The sequence below is a fragment of the Physeter macrocephalus genome, chromosome 18 (assembly GCF_002837175.3).
Source record: "Physeter macrocephalus isolate SW-GA chromosome 18, ASM283717v5, whole genome shotgun sequence".
NCBI classification, from domain to species: domain Eukaryota; kingdom Metazoa; phylum Chordata; class Mammalia; order Artiodactyla; family Physeteridae; genus Physeter; species Physeter macrocephalus.
In genome coordinates, this window is record NC_041231.1 from 70,714,216 (window position 1) to 70,735,769 (window position 21,554).

Genomic DNA, 21,554 nt, shown 5'->3' on the forward strand with positions numbered 1-21,554 from the left:
AGCCCGGAATCCTAACCACTAGGCCACCAGGCCGTGCCAAGCGGCTTGCAGGATCTTAGTTCCCCGACCAGGGATTGAACCTTGTGGCCACGGCAGTGAAAGCACCGAGTTCTAATCACTGGACCACCAGGGAAGTCCCCATATTCCCTTTTTAATTTCTAGGGAAAAAGCCAAACTCAAAATGGTTGGAGACTAAAAAAAAAAATAAATGACGAGGACTATTTCTGGGAGGCCAACTTAATTGTATTATTAGCCTAGTTTTGATATTCCACTGCATTTCTTTTTAAAAAATATTTATTTACTTATTTGGCTGCACTGGGTCTTCGTTGTGGAAGGCGGGATCTCTTTAGTTGTGGCATGCGAACTCTTAGTTGCAGCACGTGGGCTCTAGTTCCCTGGCCAGGGATGGAACCCAGAGCCCCCTGCATTGGGAGTGTGGAGTCAGCTACTGGACCACCAGGGAAGTCCCTCCGCTGCATTTCTTATTGCACTTTGGCATGTGGTTGACTTCTAAGGACTTGGTGGAAAGGAAGATAAAAGGAGAGGAGAGGAACTCTGCTAGCTTAACAACGTGATGTCATACATTACCTTCTTGCCTCCCTACACCATATCTGTTCTAGAGTAACCACACACATTAATTCAAGTGGCTTCAGAGTTAAGTATGCCACACTTCTCAAAAATCCTTTGGTAGGACTTCCCTGGTGGCGCAGTGGTTTAGAATCCGCCTGCCAATGCAGGGGACATGGGTTTGAGCCCTGGTCCGGGAAGATCCCACATGCCGTGGAACAACTAAGCCCATGCGCCATAACTACTGAGCCTCTGCTCTAGAGCCCACATGCCACAACTACTGAAGCCTGCGTGCCTAGAGCCTGTGCTCCACAACAAAAGAAGCCACCACTATGAGAAGCCTGCGCACCACAACGAAGAGTAGCCCACACTCGCCGCAGCTAGAGAAAGCCCCCGCACAGCAACGAAGACCCAACGCAGCCAAAAATAAATAAGTAAATAAAAATAAAATTTTAAAACATCCTGTGGTAATTGTAATTCAAATCATGGTCCAAGTGACTCTCTGGCTACAGAAGAATCCAGTCTTCATTTTAACTGCAGGCTGTTAGAGAACAAAGATTAAAGGGTCACAGAAAGTAATAGAAAAGTCTGTCCTCTCACCTGGTTGGAATTGACATCATAGTTATGGAAACTGGCAATCTTCCTGCCCAGAAATATGAGCAGAGAGGAGCTCACTAAAGCTAAGGAGAACGCTTCTAAAAGAACTTCAGTAAGATTGCTCGTATCTGGCGTTACAGGAAACAGGAAGCTGGAATAAAATGGTGGAATTATTCCTAGATAGCAGGAATCATTTATTGGCATCTCCCCCACTCCAACCTTATCGTACTTTATCATCCATATCAAAAGGTCTGACCCTTTTTTAAAAAATAAAAATAAGAGATAAGAACAGCAACTCAGGCAGCAGCTTGCCAAAACTGCCAGCAAATCAAGCCAGGTTACAAAAGCCATTAAGAGAACATGCTCTGCTATCTTCTAGTTCAAGGTTTCTGCCATGTACCAATGGCAACAGATAGGACAGGCAAAACTACAAAAATCGATGAAAAATAGTTTATTTACACTGTTTGAGACCATACCAGTGGGTAAGCAATAGGCATATATCATATCTAAGATGGTTTAGAGCTAAAAAGCTCAATGTATTCCCTTCTAGTCAAACTCAAATCTTTTAGGGTATAATTTTAGTCATTGTCCTTTGTAAAAATTGCTTCTGATTCTTATCCACACCTTTTTTTCCCAATTATTTTAATTGGGTAAAATACACATAACATGATTTACCATCTTAGCCATTTTTAAACGTACTGTTCAGTGGTATTAAATAAATTCATAATGTGCAACCATCACCACCATCTACTCCATAACTCTTTCGTCTTGTAAAACTGAAACTCTATAACTATTAATCAATAACTCTCCATTTCTCCCTCCCCCCAGCTCTGACAACTACCATTTTACTTTCTGTCTTGGTGATTTTGACTACTAAGTACCTCAGATAAGTGGAATCATATAGTAATTGTCTTTCTCTGACTGGCTTATTTCACTTAGCATAACGTCCTCAAGGTTCATCTATGTTGTAGTATATGTCAGAATTTCCTTCCTTTTTAAGGCTGAATAATATTCTATTGTATGAGGGGAGTTGAATGCTAAAATATTTGGATTTTCAGTGCCCAAATTAAGCACATTCCAGAACCGTTATGAAGCCTTCAGTCTCTCTCTCCCACTTCACAATTAATACTGAATTCCAATCAAATCTTAGACAATTTCAGCTAAGCCACTGGGGCTAGTCACAAACAAGAAAAGTCCAGCCTTAACATCCTGCCATTTTGAGTTCATAGGCACTGGGGAGCCATTGAAGGTTCTTGAGCAGCAGAAAAATCGTGTGTTAGGAGTATCTGTCTATAGAAAAAAAAAAAAAAAGTGCTCCAGTTGGGGCATTGTTGCGAGATAAATACAGCTTTGTTTAAAGTTTACCTTTCCCTCACACCTGCCATGCTGTGAAGGAAAGTCTGTTTGGTGTTTGTTTTGTCTGATTCACCACCCACTGAATTATTCTGTCATGAGTGTAGCAGCTTCAAGAGTTAGGGTAAAGGCACAGACTAGAGTGAGTTCCAGATTCTATGTGCCCTCGACCAACTCAGTCTGAGCTGTTTAATTTGTATTCAAGAGATGTAACAAGATTCTGTTTTTTAAAGGTGACAATGGGTCACCTAGTATTCTAGACTCAATGTGAATAAACTGTAAAAATTCACTTCCATATCTTTGTGTCTAAGGTGTTTTGTGTGTCAAATACTTGTGTGGTATATTCCTTTTATTACTTCTATAAATAAAACTATATTCTTACTGTCAAAAAATATTCTATTGTATGTATATAACACATTTTGCTTATCCATTCATCCATCGATGGACACTTATTGTTTCTTCCACATTTCAGCTATTGTGAGTAATGCTGCTATGAACATAGGTGCACAAATATCTCTTCAAGACACTGCTTTTAACTTTGGGCGGAATATATCCAGAAATAGAATTGTTGGATCATTTGGCAATTCTATTTTTAATTTTTTGAGGAATCAGCATACTACTTTCCACAGTGGCTGTACATTTTACATTCCCACTAACAGTGCACAAGAGTTCCATTTTCTCCACATCCTCACCAACACTTGTTATTTTCGTCTTTTTTTAAAAAAAATAGTAGTCATACTAATGAGTGTGAGGTGGTATCTAATGAATTATTGTAGTTTTGATTTGCATATCCCAAATGATTAGTGATGTTGTGCATGTTATGTGTTTATTGGCCATTTGTGTATCATCCTTGGAAAAATGTCTTTTCACGTCCTTTCTCCACTTTTTGAGTCAGGTTGTTGGTTTTTTGTTCTTGCGTTTTAGGAGTTCTCTATGTATTTTGAATGTGAATCCCTCTGCATACATGATTTGCAAATATTTTCTCCTATTCTGTGAGTTGCCTTTTTTTCTCTTTTGATAGTGTCTTTTTTTTGGGGGGGGGTGGTATGCGGGCCTCTCACTGCCGTGGCCTCTCCCGTTGTGGAGCACAGGCTCCGGACGCGCAGGCTCAGCGGCCATGGCTCACGAGCCCAGCTGCTCCGCGGCATGCGGGATCTTCCCAGACCGGGGCACGAACCCGTGTCCCTTTCATCGACAGGCGGACTCTCAACCACTGCGCCACCAGGGAAGCCCGTTAGTGTCTTTTGATGCACAAAAGATTTTAATTTTCATGAATTTATTGCCCAAATCTATGTTAGTAAACCTTAAATATTTAATATGATAATAGCATAAACTACTGTTTTTTTCCTTCCTGATGTTTTCTGTAACATTCAATTCTTTGTCAGCAATTTAGTTAAAAGGGGACATGGACGTGGAAGGAGCTAACCTAGATTGTTCAGTTTTTCTAGTCCCTAGCAACCGTGGATAAACAGGTAATAAAAAGGGAGTTCAAAGCAATACCTAAAATTAGATTTTTGAAATGTTTGTTTCTCTACCTATACCCTTGAATCTTATGATGAACTATAAGCAAAGGTTAATTGTGTGCTTTTAAAGTCATTAATAACAGAAGCATATTAAGTAAGTATAATAGAGGGGTTATTATACTAGATTTTGGAATTAAATAGAAATGGGTTCAAATGGTAGCTCTGACACTGACCAGCTGTGTGAGCTTGGATAAGTACTTTAAACTTGATAACCCTTAGTTTCCTGAGCCATAAAAAGAAGATAATATCTTCCTTACAGTATTACTGTGAGGAACAAATGACATAAAATAATTATGTAAAGCATCAATCCCATTGTTGCCCTTGTCATTTTCTTTTCCTGAGGGCAGAGACCAAGTCTTATTTACCATTGTATTCCCTGGTACCTAGGTTGCCTGCTCACGGTTTTAAAAAAAATGAACAGAATTTCAAATGTATTTAATCCTCATTAGATTTCACTGAGAACTGGTAGGATATGAGATTAATTCAATCTGGTTGCATCAAAGTAGCCTCTGTTTTGTATGCTGCGGGCTAGCCAATATCATTGACTCTTTGCTGTATTCCCTATTGAAGAACATGAGGAAATAAACAATGCTCTTCAAAAGCCTTCTCATGGGCCAAGAAACTGTGGTATGCTGCCTTTCTTAGCTAAAGTGATTCATCTGGTCAAGGTTAAAGAAACTATAATTCCCTAACAGAAGCAAGAGTGATGCCCCATAGTCACTGGTAGGAATCATAATGTAAATTAATTGCAAGTCCTTAAGAACTCCATATGCCAGACTACTTGAAGAAGGCTTTCTACTCAGAGTGATGAAGTAATGTTGCTCAAGGACACCGATTCAGTCTAAGTAGGTGAAGACAGAAGGAATGCTCACCTCCTGAGCCCTGAACCCCAGAGAGAGGCTAGGAAAACAGAGGTATCTCTTGTCCCATCCTTGAGAGTTAATCAGACAGGTATGGAGGTTGAGAAGGTTCATAATATTCTGTGAGGAAGATGCGTGAGTCTCTCTGGTATTCAGTGCATCCAGCAGTTCACTTGGGTAAGGGGACTGGCTCAACCATGGGAAGAGCATCAAAGCCTGACCAGAGAAGAACGGGGTTGTCCTAGCCCTTGTCCTTTAGAACCTCTGTGTTCTAAAATGAACTTGAGCCCATGACCCAGATTTGGCTGTGGCCAGAGACTGTTAGCAGAGAATATTGTTTAAAAAAAATTAATAAACAGAAAATAATTAAGTAGAGTTGGGAGACCGAGCCCAACAGGAAGAAGAAAGACTCCTCTTCTTGCCTGGCAAAGGACTCAGCCAATGAAAAGCCATAGACTTTTTGTTTACCATAGCTCCCCCCACTCCAATTTTATTTTTTCCTTTATAAAAACTTCTTCCCTTGCTGTGGGAGGACTTGCATGTGACTCGCCATGGTTGCAGACCCCAAATTGCAATTCTTTGCTGATTCCGAATAAACCCATCCTTGCTGGAGAACTAACTGGCACTCTGTTTTGGTCAATGATACCAATCAGGCTATGTAGTCAGAGGCTAAGAGGAGTTAACAGGAAGGGAAAAGTAGTCTTGAAAAGTGGAATTACCAACCTATAAGGAATCATATCAATGAGCATCTTGCTGTTTTCTGTGTCCACGTTTACCTTGTTTGCAAATGCAGCGAACCCAAGAATCTGTAGGGGTTTAAAAAGAAAAGGCATGTGATCATCTAAATATTATGTATTGCTTCCAAGAGCAGAGGTAGCCATAGCCTCTGGCAGCACAGGGAATGCAATACGCGGCAGTTCCTATACTTGAAGGTTAGAGAAAGAGGCAGTGCCAGTTCAGTGGAACAACAAAGGCAGAAGTCCTCCCCAACTCTTTTGGCTCCCTGAACTCTTTTTAGCACGGTAACCAGAATGAAAAACAACTTCAGGCTTGGTCTCTGACATAGTAATAGGAAAAAATGGTTGCCCTAGACTTCTCTTTCCTCACCAACTTTAAATATCTGGATCAAGTATAAACATGTTTTCAGATAATAGCTGTAACGAAGGCCTCAGTTTTAAAAGTTTTAAAATCTAGGTACACTGTCCCAATACAAGTAAGCCCTCTGGGGGATTGCTGAGGTATACTGATAATCATTGATAACCGTTAATAAGATGGAGCAGCATTTGATAGCACACATGAAAAATTGCTTTAGCAAAGCAATTACTTGCTTTCTTTTTTCTCCTTTCATTTCCTTCTGAAATGCCAAGTCTCCCCTCCATTTCTAATGTCTGTTAGAGGGAAAACAGACAAGCTAGCAGCTGTTACACCTTATAAAGACCTCACACCAAAGCAAATTAAAGCAGAGACAAGAGAACTCAATGCCCATTTAAAAATAATAATATATAGTTGCTTTACCCCATTATCCCTACTAACACATAAATCTTTTCCCAGCATCTACTCTAAGAGTTCAGCCAGACACTGAGCAGGATAGCAGTTGGTTTACCTGTGATGCTATGTTCAGATGACGACCCCTAGGAAGCCTACAGATCACAATGGAAGGAAGATCTGGATCAAGAGAAAAGTTGTGATCTTTATATAGTTAAGGGACAAGAAGTGTGGCAAGTGGCCAAGAAACTCTTTCATTTCCAGTGTAAAGGTTACACTTGCTCATTAAGGAAAATAGAGAAAATATGAAAAATTTAAAAGCAGAAATAAATCACCCAAAGAGAACTACTATTGATGCTTTTTTTTGGTGTTTGCTATACGGCTTAAATATACACATATACAAATACACACATTAATTATGAACATACGGTATGTACAATTTCTTATATTTATGAAACTCTTAAATTACTTGTCAGTTTATTTTACCTGGATCCCAAATATTGCCTTGAAACTTTCCCTTAATATTTGAGACTACCATCTAAAGGACAGATTAGTGGGTATGTGCAGTTTCCTCCAGCACATCCTTTTTTTTTTTTTTTTTGGCTGCGTTCGGTCTTCGTTGCTGTACACGGGCTTTCTCTAGTTGCGGCAAGCGGGGGCTACTCTTTGTTGCGGTGCGCAGGCTTCTCACTGTGGTGGCTTCTCTTGTTGTGGAGCACGGGCTTTAGGCACGCAGGCTTCAGTAGTTGTGGCATGCGGTCTCAGTAGTTGTGGCTCGCAGGCTCTAGAGCGCAGGCTCAGTAGTTGTGGTGCATGGGCTTAGTTGCTCCGTGGCATGTGGGACCTTCCCCGACCAGGGTTTGAACCCATGTCTCCTGCATTGGCAGGTGGATTCTTAACCACTGTGCCACCAGGGAAGCCCATCTCCAGCACATCTCAACAGTAGTTTCTTATGGGGTGTTGTGAAAAGCTTTTCACCTGCTACACCATAGCAGCTCTCATCCTCCCTCTCCTACTTTCCTCATTTCCAAGGGAAACATGGAGGTATTTTTCCAATTCTAAACTACATCTCTAATCCCTGCTATATAGTATAAAATGTTCCCAATCACTTGACTTGACATGTATATAAGTAGCGTATTGCAGGCATCAATAACCTTTGAGGATAAATCAGGTCATAGGAAAGTTTAATGCCTAATGTGCAATAATTCTAAGTCTCCACCTACATTTGTTGCTGGACCTCAGTTTATTTCTCCACTTCACTTCATGGTGCATCCTAATTATTTATAGCATTCCCCAAAGGAATGTCTTAACTGTGGCTCACAAACCAATCTGTCAGCCATAGTCAACCCACAGCATCCTCTATACTCTTACTCCTCTCCTTTCTTAATAACCCAGGTTAATGTTATTGCCTTTGAGGTTGTTTAAAGGAACATCACTATGATCCCTGCTGCTGATGTCTCTTAAAAGAGGGTTGATTTGTGACAACATGGATGGACCTTGAGGGCATTATGCTAAGTGAAATAAGCTAGACAGAGAAAGACAAATACCGCGTCGTATCACTTATACATGGGATCTAAAACAAAAACAAAAACAAAAAACAAAACAGTCATGCTCATACAAACAGAGAGTAGAAAAGTGGTTGCCAGGGACTGAGGGATGGGGGAATTGAGAAAGGTTGGTAAAACAGTGCAAACTTTCAGCTACAAGATGAATAAGGTCTGAGGATCTAACGTAAAACATGGTGACTATAGTTGATAACATTTTATTATATACTGAAAAATTGCTAAGAGAGTAGAACTTAAATGTTCTCACCCAAAAAAAAAAAAAAAAGATAAATGTATGGGGTATGGATGTGTTAATTAACTAGATGGGGGAAATCCTTTCACAATGTATATCTGTATCAAATCATCATGATGCACACTTTAAATATCTTATAATTTTATACTGAATAAAGCTGGAATCAAAGAGAGACACAGAAACAGAGATAAAAACAGAGAGAGTACGCTGATGTCTGTGTCACAGATGCCATCTGCTGGTGACTCCAAAGCCTCAGCTTCCTAAGAAGCCAGAGCTGTGCTTGGTTCCAAGAGGAGAGGTTGCCTCTGACTTCACTCCCCAAACTCCATAGGCACATTGTCCCCTGGGTTCTAGGGCCCCACTATTTGTATACAGTGTTTTGGAAGGTCTTTTGTAAAAGCAGCCATTCAGCTTTTGGCCTTTATGAATTGATAGCTTTTTAACTACTCCAAGGAAGAAAGGATATGCACCTCCACAAGAAGCAGACAACAGTTATGAGACAGAGCTTGGTCTCAGTTTACAAAGCAATTCCTATACTCTTTCAATCATGAAGAGTATGGACCTGGATTAGTTAGCATAGAATATGTTATACTGTGGCAATATACAAACCATGAGATCTTAATGTCCTAGCACTTGAAAGTTATTTTTCTACCCACACAAAGTCCACCGTGGGTCAGTGTCTCTTCAGGACAGCTTCTTTGCAAATAGTGCCTTGGGGATCCAGGCTAATTCTACCTGGAGACTCTATCACCTCAACATATAGCTCCTATGATTACTACAGCAGGGGAAGAAGGAACATTGGCAACTCATGCCTATTCGCCTATGCTTTATCCCCAAAGTTGCATGGTCCCGCCTAACTACAAGGGCAGCTGGGAAATATAGGGGAGCACACGGTGAACTCTAATTATCTCTATCACAGAACACTTCTTAAAGGGAAAATAATGCTCATGGACACCCAAAGATTTATTGATCCTTGTAAGAGAAATGCTGACTCCAAAAACCTGAGCTTTATTTATGAAAATCTCTTTAGTATTGTAAAAATGTTAACTGCAAAAGATAAATTTTATCAGATTTCTTTTTCTTTTTCTTTTTGGCCGTGCCATGCGGCTTGTGGGATCTTAGTTCCCTGGACCAGGGATTGAACCCACGCCCTCCTCAGTGAAAGCGTGGAATCCTAAGCAGTGGACCACCAGGGAATTCCCCCAGATTTCTTAAAACAAACAAGAAATGTTATCTTTAGACAACATTTTTTTAATATTCTCGAAAAGAAAGAAAACAATCATATTTATTTAAACATTTCCCCTGATCTAAAGAAAAAGATGTTAAAAAAACCTAGGACATATACATGAACACACACCTTCTCCAGCAGCCCCTCCTCCCCAAACCCAGCTCTGCCACTTAGTGACATGGATTAGTTTTCATTTAACATCTCATCTCCCTCAATTTCTTTACTGTAGCATAGGGAGAATGAAAGGAGGCTGAATAACAGTGTGGTTGCTGCTATATTAAAATAGAAATGAAACCTCTACATAAAAGAATACAGAAATTCATCAACACTGAGCATAGGTCTGTCATGTATTTGTTTGAAAGAGGAAAGGTGAGAATAACTGAAAGTACAGGAATATCAATTGTAGTTGACTTTGGATAGTGCAGCTATAGGAATTTATTTTCTTCCTTCTTTTTTTTCTTTCTGTTTTTCAAAATTGCTAGAATTCCCTGGTGGTCCAGTGGTTAGAACTCCATGCTTCCATTGCTGGGGGCCTGGGTTTGATTCCTAGTCAGGGAACTAAGATCCCACAAGCCACATGGCATGGCCAAAAAAAAAAATTGCTAGAATGAGCCTGTATTACTGTCATAATGGAAAAAAAACAACAACCCTATTTTTCAAATAGTATGAAAAAGAGGCAGTAGATAAAAGTCCTTTGAAAAATAAGCATATTTAAAAAATATAAGCTAGGGCTTCCCTGGTGGCGCAGTGGTTGAGAGTCCGCCTGCCGATGCAGGGGACACGGGTTCATGCCCCGGTCTGGGAAGATCCCACATGACGCAGAGCAGCTGGGCCTGTGAGCCATGGCCGCTGAGCCTGTGCGTCCGGAGCCTGTGCTCCGCAACGGGAGAGGACACAATAGTGCGAGGCCCACATACAGCAAAAAAAATAAAAATTAAAAAAAATATATATATATATAAGCTAACTAAATGTATGCATTCAGCTTTGTCACAATTCAACATACATTTAAAAAATATTATTTTTACAATTCTCCTGTGAACATTTCCCTTCTGAGGTTACTTGCTTTTAACTTAATTAAAAAAATACATATTTTAAATGATCTGAACCATGAGTTTGGAGTATCAAAACACTTACCAGAAACATCCCACCTACACCAAAAGATAGTTCATCCAGACAGAAAATTAATAAGGAAACACAAGCCTTAAATGACACATTAGACCAGACAGACTTAATTGATATTTATAGGACATTCCATCCAAAAGCAGCAGAATACACTTTCTTCTCAAGTGTACATGGAACATTCTCTAGGATAGATCACATCTTGGGTCACAAATCAAGCCTCAGTAAATTTAAGAAAATTGAAATCATATCAACCATCTTTTCCAACCACAATGCTATGAGATTAGAAATCAATTATGGAAAAAAACTGTAAAGAACACAAACACATGGAGGCTAAACAATATGCTACTAAATAACCAAAGGATCATGGCAGAAATCAAAGAGGAAATTAAAAAATACCTAGAAAAAAATGACATTGAAAACACGATGACCCAAAACATATGGGATGCAGCAAAAGAAATTCTAAGAGGGAAGTTTATAGTAATACAATCCTACCTCAAGAAACAAGAAAAATCTCAAATAAACAACCTAACCTTACACCTAAAGCAACTAGAAAAAGAAGAACAAACAAAACCCAAAGTTAGTAGAAGGAAAGAAATCATAAAGATCAGAGCAGAAAGAAATGAAATAGAAATGAAGAAAACAATAGCAAAGATCAATGAAACTAAAAGCTGGTTCTCTGAGAAGATAAACAAAATTGATAAGCCTTTAGCCACACTCATCAAGAAAAAAAGGGAGAGGACTCAAATCAATAAAAATTAGAAATGAAAAAGGAAAAGTAACAACTGACACTGCAGAAATACTAAGGATCATAAGAGACTACTACAAGCAACTCTATGCCAATAAAATGGACAACCTGGAAGAAATGGACAAATTCTTAGAAAGGTACAACCTTCCAAGACTGAACCAGGAAGAAATAGAAAATATGAACAGACCAATCACAAGTAATGAAATTGAAACTGTGATTAAAAATCTTCCAACAAATAAAAGTCCAGGACCAGACGGCTTCACAGGTGAATTCTATCAAGCATTTAGAGAAAAGCTAACACCTATCCTTCTCAAACTTTTCCAAAAAATTGCAGAGAGAGGAACACTCCCAAGCTGATTCTATGAGGCCATCATCACCTTGATACCAAAACCAGACAAAGATATCACAAAAAAAGAAAATTACAGACCTATATCACTGATGAACATAGATGCAAAAATCTTCAACAAAATACAAGCAAACAGAATCCAATAACACATTAAAAGGATCATACACCATGATCAAGTCAGATTTATCCCAGGGATGCAAGGATTCTTCAATATACACAAATCAATCAATGTGATACACCACATTAACAAACTGAAGAATAAAAACCATATGATCGGGGCTTCCCTGGTGGCGCAGTGGTTGGGAGTCCGCCTGCCAATGCGGGGGATGCGGGTTTGTGCCCCGGTCCGGGAGGATCCCACATGCCGCGGAGCGGCTGGGCCCGTGAGCCATGGCCGCTGGGCCTGCGGGTCCCGAGCCTGTGCTCCGCAGCGGGAGGGGCCGCAACAGTGAAAGGCCCGCGTACTGCAACAAACAAACAAACAAAAAAACCATATGATCATCTCAGTAGATGCAGAAAAAGCTTTTGACAAAATTCAACACCCATTTATGATAAAAACTCTCCAGAAAGTGGGCATAGAGGGAACCTACCTCAACATAATAAAGGCCATGTATGACAAGTGCACAGCTAACATCACTCTCAATGGTGAAAAACTGAAAGCATTTCTTCTAAGATCAGGAACAAGACAAGGATGTCCACTCTCGCCACTATTATTCAACATAGTTTTGGAAGTCCTGGCCAAGGCAATCAGAGAAGAAAAAGAAATAAAAGGAATTCAAATTGGAAAAGAAGAAGTAAAACTTACTATACTTTGCAGATGACTTGATACTATACACAGAAAATCCTCAGGAGGCCACCAGAAAACTACTAGAGTTTATCAGTGAATCTGGTAAAGTTGCAGGATACAAAATCAATACACAGAAATCTCTTGCATTCCTATATACTAACAATGAAAGATCAGAAAGAGAAATTAAGGAAACAATCCCATTTACCACCACAACAAAAAGAATAATACCTAGGAATAAACCTACCTAAGGAGACAAAAGACCTGTACTCAGAAAACTATAGGATACTGATTAAAAAAATCAAAGACAACACAAACGGATGGAGAAACATACCATGTTCTTGGATTGGAAGGATCAATATTGTGAAAATGACTATACTACCCAAAGCAATCTACAGGTTCAATGCAATCCCTATCAAATTACCAATGGCAATTTTCCAGAATTAGAACAAAAATTTTTACAATTTGTATGGAAACACTAAAGACCCCAAATAGCCAAAGCAATCTTGAGGGAAAAAAACGGAGCTGGAGGAATCAAACTCCCTGACTTCAGACTATACTACAAAGCTACAGTAATCAAGACAATATGGTACTGGCACAAAAACAGAAATATAGATCAATGGAACAGGATAGAAAGCCCAGAGATAAACCCACGCACCTTCGGTCACCTAATCTATGACAAAGCAGGCAAGAATATACAATGGAGAAAAGACAGTCTCTTCAATAAGTGGTGCTGGGAAAACTGGACAGCTACACGTAAAAGAATGACATTAGAATACTCCCTAACACCATACACAAAAATAAACTCAAAATGGATTAAAGACCTAAATGTAAGGCTGGACACTATAAACTCTTAGAGGAAAATATAGGCAGAACACTCTTTGACATATTTGTCAAATGTCAAATTATGTCAGAACACAATTTGACATAAATTGCTGCAAGATTTTTTGACCCACCTCCTAGAGTAATGAAAATAAAAACAAAAATAAACAAATGGGACCTAATGAAACTTAAAAGCTTTTGCACAGCAAAGGAAATGATAAATAAAACAAAAAGACAACCAAGAGGATGGGAGAAAATATTTGCAAACAAAGCAACCATCAAGGGATTAATCTCCAAAATATACAAACAGCTCATGCAGCTCAATATCAAAAAAAACAAACAACTCAATGAAAAAATGGGCAGAAGACCTAAATAGACATTTCTCCAAAGAAGACATACAAATGGCCAACAAACACAAGAAAACATGCTCAACATCACTAATCACTAGAGAAATGCAAATCAAAACTACAATGAGGTATCACCTCACACTGGTCAAAATGGCCATCATCAAAAGATCTACAAATGATAAATGCTGGAGAGGATGTGGAGAAAAGGGAACCCTCCTACACTGTTGGTGGGAATGTAAACTGGTCCAACCACTATGGAGAACAGTATGGAGCTTCCTCAAAAAACTAAAAATAGAATTACCATATGACACAGCAATCCCACTCCTGGGCATATACCCAGAGAAAACCATAATTCAAAAAGATACATGTACCCCAATGTTCATTGCATCACTATTTACAATAGCCAGGACGTGGAAGCAACCTAAATGTCCATCCACAGAGGAATGGATAAAGAAGATATGGTACCTATATACAATGGAATATTACTCAGCCATAAAAAGGAATGAAATAGTGCCATTTGCAGAGATGTGGATAGACCTAGAGACTGTCATACAGAGTGAAGTAAGTCAGAAAGAGAAAAACAAATATGGTGTATTAACACATATATGTGGAATCTAGAAAAATGGTACAGATGAACCAGTTTTCAAAGCAGAAATAGACACAGATGTAGAGAACAAACTTATGGATACCAACGGGGGAAGGGGGGTGGGATGAATTGGGAGATTGGGATTGACTTATATACACTACTATGTATAAAATAGACAACTAATGAAAACCTACTGTATAGCACAGGGAACTCTACTCAGTGCTCTGTGGTGACCTAAATGGGAAGGAAATCTAAAAAAGAGGGGATATATGTATACATATAACTGATTCACTTTGCTGTACAGCAGAAACTAACACAACATTGTAAAGCAACTATACTCCAATAAAAAGCAAAACAAAACAAAACAAAATGAAAACACCTACCAGAAAAATTTCCATGGGAAACTTGATGGGGTACTGATTGTAGGAAATTCTGATACATTTGTTGATTCTCAGAGCAAGAATAGCAGTTAGAAATAGTAAGATGCTGGTGGAATTAGCTTTGGGGAGACCTATACAGTAGTTAATTATGTTCTGAAAGAAAACAAAATTACAGAGGCTTAGAAAGGGATGTAATAATTGCCTAAATCTAGAAAATGACACTCTTTCTAAATTAGTTCAAAAGGAAGCCCCTAGGCAGTGTTGCTGGGCACAGAGGTCTTTATGAGCATTACTAGAACAGTGAGAGTAAGTAGGTGGATACATATTTTTTTAATTGAAAACAATATATTAAAAGACTGTAATGTCCAGTAAGAAGATAATACACTTGCTATGTTTCAGTGTAGTGGAAAGGACCCAGGAGTTCTGTTTATTAGCCTATTCTTTATCAGTTTTCCCAGACCATGTATGTTTAGCTTGGCTCCTAGGCCATTCTTGCATTCAGGGACTACTTTGCATTTTATATTCTGTATATATTATGTTTTAGGATATATGTCTTTCAGGAGGCATGTAATGGGAAGAAGCATGATAATACAGTATCTCAAAGACCAAATTTTAATATAAATCATGTTGGTTTAAAAGGCTGGGGTGAAATGGTTAATGCAACTGGGAACATGGTCCAGCTGGCACCTGCAATTAATCAAGACTGTAAATCTAGAAGAGGTGAAATTATTTCTAGGACTCTCTTGATCCAGGTGCCTATGCAGGAGTCTCTCCACTCGGGTCTACTTCTTTTTGGAGGCAAGGGGAGGGGCATTTGTAAGTCTAGGTGAGGGTAGAAATTACTCACATAGAAGAAGGAGATGGGACCAGAATGGAAACTAATTATAATCCCGAAGATGCAGGTCAACTGGGACAGGATAATGTGTAGTGCCGTGGCAGCCAGGTAAGCACTGATTGCAGCCTCCGGAATGTAAGTGATAATGAAGCCAAAACCTAACATGCCCATTGATAGCTGTAGGGGGTTCAGATGGAAAAGAAAACCAGAGTGAGGAGGAATGTCATCAAACCAGCAATGTCACCAATTAGGCAAACTCCAGAGGGGTTCCAGCGAAAAAGTTAAGTTAGGCCCCTTTGATAACTCTTGTTCCTCTTTCCCTAATCAACTGAAATTGATGAGCTAAGGTAGGTCCTTGGTGTTGATTCAGAGGTTTCCTACAGACATAAGACCAAACTCCTTTCTTCACGAGTTCATAAGCTTAAGTTCTTACTCTAGAATCTACTGACCTTGTTGATGTGGGGTTAACAGTGACAAAGTGATCAGAACAAGACCTTGCCTTTTCAAAGTCCTTTTCACTAGAAGCTTTGATAGCCCTCTTCATGAGAGGTTAATATCCCTGTGAGGAATGCAGCTTTTTGCAAAGGAAAATATTAAAACAAACTGGGTTCCAGCTTAAACTTTTTGGCCTTTGACGCTTATCTTTACGAAGAATGATTAAACTGAATTTATGTCTTCAGGATTATACATAAATACATGTATGATATAGCATTTTACATGTACACTTGCATATATATGTAAATATATTTTTTAAATGTTTTTTAATAAACAAGCAAAGCATCTAAAAGGATAGATGCCAAACTATTAACAGAAGTTACCTTTGGGGAATGGGATTAAAAGTTTGGGGCAATGTTTGTAATTTATACACTTTTTTATTATTTGAGATTTTTTGCAATATACATGTTCATCTTTTATAATAAAAAAATTGTAAAATTATGGATAGAGGGTGAGCCCCAAGCCTCTTAAGAGGGTAGGTTAAGAAAAATGACACAGCCCTATGAAGAAGATGGGGAAAGAAAAACAAAAGTCGTGAAGTCTTCTATTGTCACTGCTTTATCTTCCACTGCACTAGGAACTCTCAGAAAACAAACTTGGAAGAATAAATCTATTAGCTTTAAAAGTTTTTTGTTTCAAAGCTTTCAGTTAGCTGGGCAGTTTGTCTCCCTTAATGTCCTGTCATTATTGCCCAATATGCTCCTTTACTCTAGTCAGGCCAATCTGCTTTCTGTCATTTGTGTGACTGGCTGATTTTTACTTCTGCACTTATGCCCAAACCCCTCTGCCATCTTTTTGCCAATCCATGTTTATCATCTCTTTCAAAAGCTCAATGAAACTTCTCTTCTTTAGGAGGTGTGGTGCAAACAGCATGATTCCTGGGGATAGAGAACTTGGCTTCAATTCTGGCTCTACCACTCACTGCCTGAGTGAGTTTGGGCAAGTTTTAAACTCTCCGAACCTCAGTCTCCTCACCTACAGAATGAATAATACCCAACATGCAGTGTTTTGTATGGATTACACTACATAATTCATGTAAAACACTTAGCTCAAATCTGAAAATAGTGACAGATGCAAATATGTACCATTCTTTCTTCATGCCATCCCTTCCTTCCACCTTGTAAATGGCAAATATCTATAATTAACCATAGAACTCTTCCTTACCCAGCTGTAATGTGGCATCAGAATCTGGTGTTAATGTAATTTTCTAGGCATCAATTGTCAGTCAGAATTGGTCTGTGACATGAAACCTATCTGCCATCCTTATTGAAAACAAGTACAGACAGTTCCCAAATTACAATGGTTCTAACATTTTTTTCAACTTTACGATGGTGCAAAAGCATATGCATTCAGTAGAAACCGTACTTTGAATTTTGATTTTTTTTTTTCCTGGTTAGCCATATGCAGTATGATACTCTGTTGTAATGCTGGGCAGTGGCAGTGAGTGACAGCTCCCAGTCAGCCAAACGATCATGAGGGTAAACAATTGATACACTTATAACTATTCTGTACTCAGACAGCCATTCTGTTTTTCACCTTTAGTACAGTATTCAACAAATTACATGAGACATTCAATACTTTATTATAAAATAGATAATGTGTTTTATGATTTTGCCCAAGTGTAGTCTAATGTAAGTGTTCTGAGCACGTTTAAGGTAGGCCAGGCTAAGCTATGTTGTTTGGTAGGCTAGGTGTATTAAATGTATTTTCAACTTACAGTATTTTCAACTTACCATGGGTTTATCAGTACATAACCCCATCATAAGCTGAGGAAGTTCTGTACTAAATGTTTGGTGAATGAAGGAAAGCCTCAATAAATGGTTGTTTCCTTCCCAGACAACTCCATCCCAGCTAAAAGTTATTCCTTCACTTCACTTCATATTCTTTTTTTTTTTTTTTTTTTTTTTTGGTCACACTGCACATCATGTGGGATCTTAATTCCCCAACCAGAGATTGAACCCATGCCCTCTGCAGTGGAAGCGTGGACTCTTAACCACTGGACTGCCAGGGAAGTCCCCACTTCATATTCTTTTGACAACAAACTCTTCACTTTTATTAACACTAGTTTGCACTTTAAGATTATCTAGTGCACAGATTCTAGAGGTAGACAAACTGAGCCTGAATCCCAGTTTGGAATCATACTGGTTATGTGACCTTGGGCAATTCACTTAACCTCTTTATACCTTTATTTCTTTAAAATAAGTACCAGAATAATACCTACCCTCATACAGGGGGGTGTTGTGAGGATCAAATGAGATGAAACATGTAAAGTGCTTTGAATATTGACAGCACATAGCAATAAATGTTAGATATTAGTATCTAGTTCAGCCTTTTTTTAAATTTAAACTTTTTATTTTAAATAATTGTAGATTGACATGAAATTGTAAAAAAGCAACACACAGAGATCCGGTTTACCCAGTTACCCCAATGATAACATCTTGCACAACTATAGTATTGATACAATGCCACAATTAGGATACTGACATCAATACAACCAAGTTACAAAATAATTCCATCAGCACAAAGATCCCTCCTGTTGTCCTTTAACAGCCTCTCACCTCTCATCTCTACCTCCAATCTCCATCCTCTGACCTCTATCCATCTTTAATCCCTGGCGACAACTAATCTATTCTCCATTTCTATAATTTTGTCACTTCAAGAATTTTACATAAATGGAATAATCAGTATGTAAACTTTCCAATTTCATTCATTTTTGCTCTTTATTATTTCCTTCCTTCTGCTTATTTTGGGTTTAATTTGCTCTTATTTTTCTAGGTTTTGAAGAGGGAGCTTTTATTATTAATTTGAGACATTTTCTTTATTCTACTGTATGCATTTTAGTGCTATTAATTTCCTTTTCAGCACTGCTTTAGCTGTGTTCCAAAAATTTTGGTATGTTTTATTTTCATTTACTTCAAGGTATTTTTTTTTAAGATTTAATTTTATTTATTTTTGGCTGCGTTGGGTCTTCGTTGCTGCGCGTGGGCTTTCTCTAGTTGTGGCGAGTGGGGGCTATTCTTCATTGCAGTGCATGGGCTTCTCATTGTGGTGGCTTTTCTTGTTACGGAGCATGGGCTCTAGGTGCGTGGGCTTCAGTAGCTGTAGCACGTGGGCTCAGTAGTTGTGGCTCACCAGCCCTAGAGCACAGGCTCAGTAGTTGTGGCACACGGGCTTAGTTGCTCCGCAGCATGTGGGATCTTCCCGGACCAGGGCTCGAACCTGTGTCCCCTGTATTGGCAGGCAGATTCTTAACCACTGCACCACCAGGGAAATCCCTCTCCTTCATTCTTGAAGGATATTTTCACTGAGGCTGTGATTTTGGAGAGACATTTCTTTCAGCAAACAAAAAATATTGTGCAATTTCCTTCTGGTCTCCATGGTTTCTAACAAGAAATCTGCTGTCATTTAAATTATTTTCCCCCTGTAGGTGAAGTGTTTCTCTCACTGCTTTCAAGATGTTTTTTTCATTGTTTTTAGTTTTCAGAAGTTGACTATGGGGACTTCCCTGGTGGCACAGTGATTAAGAATTCACCTGCCAATGCAGGGGACATGGGTTCAAGCCCTGGTCAGGGAAGATCTCACATGCCACGGAGGAACTGAGCCCATGCACCACAACTACTGGACTCTAGAGCTTGCAAGCCACAACTATTGAGCCCATGCAGCACAACTGCTGAGCCCACACATCGCAACTACTGAAGCCCACATGCCTAGAGCTCGTGCTCTGCAACAGGAGAAGCCACTGCAATGAGAAGCCCACACACCGCAATGAAGAGTGGCCCCCACTCGTCACAACTAGAGAAAGCCTGAGTGCAGCAACAGAGACACAATGCAGCCAAAAATTAAAAAAAAAAAAAAAAAAAGAACATGATTTGTCTTGATGTGGATTTCTATGGATTTATCTTCTTTGGGTTTTTCCAAGCTTCTTAAATCCGTAGGATTATATTTTTTGCCAAATTTGGGGAGTTTTCAGCTATTATTTCTTCAAATAATTCAGCCTCATCTTTTTTCTCCTCCCTTTCTGGGATGCTTATGACACAAATTTTAGAGCTTTTGTTATATGCCCATTTGTCCCTGAGGCTCTGTTAATTTTTTTTTCCGTCTATTTTCTCTCTGTTGTTCGGACTGGGTAATTTCTATTGTTCTGTCTTCAAGTTCATTGATTTTTTCCCTCTGTCTCCTCCATTTTGCTGTTGAGCCCATCCTTTGAATTTTTAATTTTGGTTACTGTATTTTTCAGCTCCAAAATTTTCATTTGGTTCTTCTTTACATCTTCTATTTACTTTTTAAGACTTTCTATTTTTTCACTTGTTTCAAGCATGTTCATAATTGGTTGCTGAAGCGTTTTTAGGATGGCTGCTTTATAATTTATGCCAGATAATTCTGATATCTCTGTCATCTCAGTGCTGGCATCTTTTTCTTGCCTTTCTTCATTTAAGTTGAAATGTTCTCGGTTCTTGACATGACAAGTTATTTTCAGTTTAATTGTTGACATTTTGTGTACTCTGCTATAAGACTCTGGATCTTATTTAAACCTTCTGTTTTAGCCAGCTTATTTTGATAAAGTGCTGGCAGGGGAAGGGGAAGGTGCCACCTTGTTACTGCCTGGTAAGGCAGAAGTCCAGGTTCTCCTCTCAAAATCCACTGACACTTGAGGCAATAGGGACACTTCATTTTTGCTGGGAAGGGATGGAAGTTCTGGCTCCCCACTAGGCCTCCCATCCTGGCTGGGAGAGACAGAAATGTCTTTATTTCTCCCTACATCGACTCCATTGACACTGCTGAAGAGGGGGTTGTCATCATTAATGCTGTGTTGTGGTGAAAGACCTGACCCTTCACTAGGCTTTCTCTGACACACGCCGGCAAGGAGTAGGAAGGGTGTCTCATTACTGCCCAGTGGAGATGAAAGTCTTGACTCCCTATTTGGCCTTCTCTGACAATACCCCAGGTGGCTACCTCATTACAGCTGGGTGAGTGTGGAAGTCTGGGCTCCCTGCTTGGCCTTTGCTGGCATGAGTGGGGATGACACCACAGGATTTTTTTTTTTTTTTTTTTTTTTTTTGGTGTTTGCCTGGAGTAGAGCAGTTATTGGGTAAAAGTTTTCAGTCTTGCTAGTCTTTCCTGGTCCTGTGGCTATAAAGAGCAGACTTTTGTTGGGGCTTTTTTTGGTCTTCCCGTGTTGGCATTTTGGGTTTCGGGCTTCTTCAGCACCAAGTTCGAGATATATGAGGCAAAAAAGAAAACCCAAGGAACTCACCACTGTGTTGTTCTTTGGGTCTGAGCCAGTTTGTCGTCTTCTCTTTACCTTTCAGTCTTTTTATTTTGTTTTGTATATAATTTTCCAAGGTTTTTAGTTGTTCTTAGCAGGAGAAATAGGCAAAAGTACATATATTCCATCTTCCTGTAAATGGAATATCTCCTCCTTTATTATATGAAAAAAAAATGACACTCAAACAAGGGGAAAGAACTTGCCAAGGCCACTTAGATAATTAATAGGTTGCTGACTTACTGCCTGTTATTTTGTCTTCTCCTACAAGATTGAATATTTTAGACACAGGTATTATATCTTTTTATTTTTATTTTTCAAAATAAATTTATTTATTTTATTTATTTATTTTTGGCTGCACTGGGTCTTCGTTGCTGCTCGCGGGCTTTCTCTAGTTGCAGCAAGTGGGGGCTACTCTT

The 21,554-nt window shown here is 39.1% G+C and overlaps 1 protein-coding gene across 1 annotated transcript in view; it reads right to left on the bottom strand.

Moving 5' to 3' along the window:
- Positions 1–21,554, bottom strand: part of SLC26A8 (solute carrier family 26 member 8) — a 66,303-nt gene that overhangs the window by 20,122 nt on the left and 24,627 nt on the right. The window contains 4 exon segments of the mRNA XM_028479516.1: positions 1,168–1,315; positions 5,624–5,706; positions 14,546–14,695; positions 15,390–15,554. Coding sequence (XP_028335317.1) covers positions 1,168–1,315; positions 5,624–5,706; positions 14,546–14,695; positions 15,390–15,554 — 546 coding nt within the window.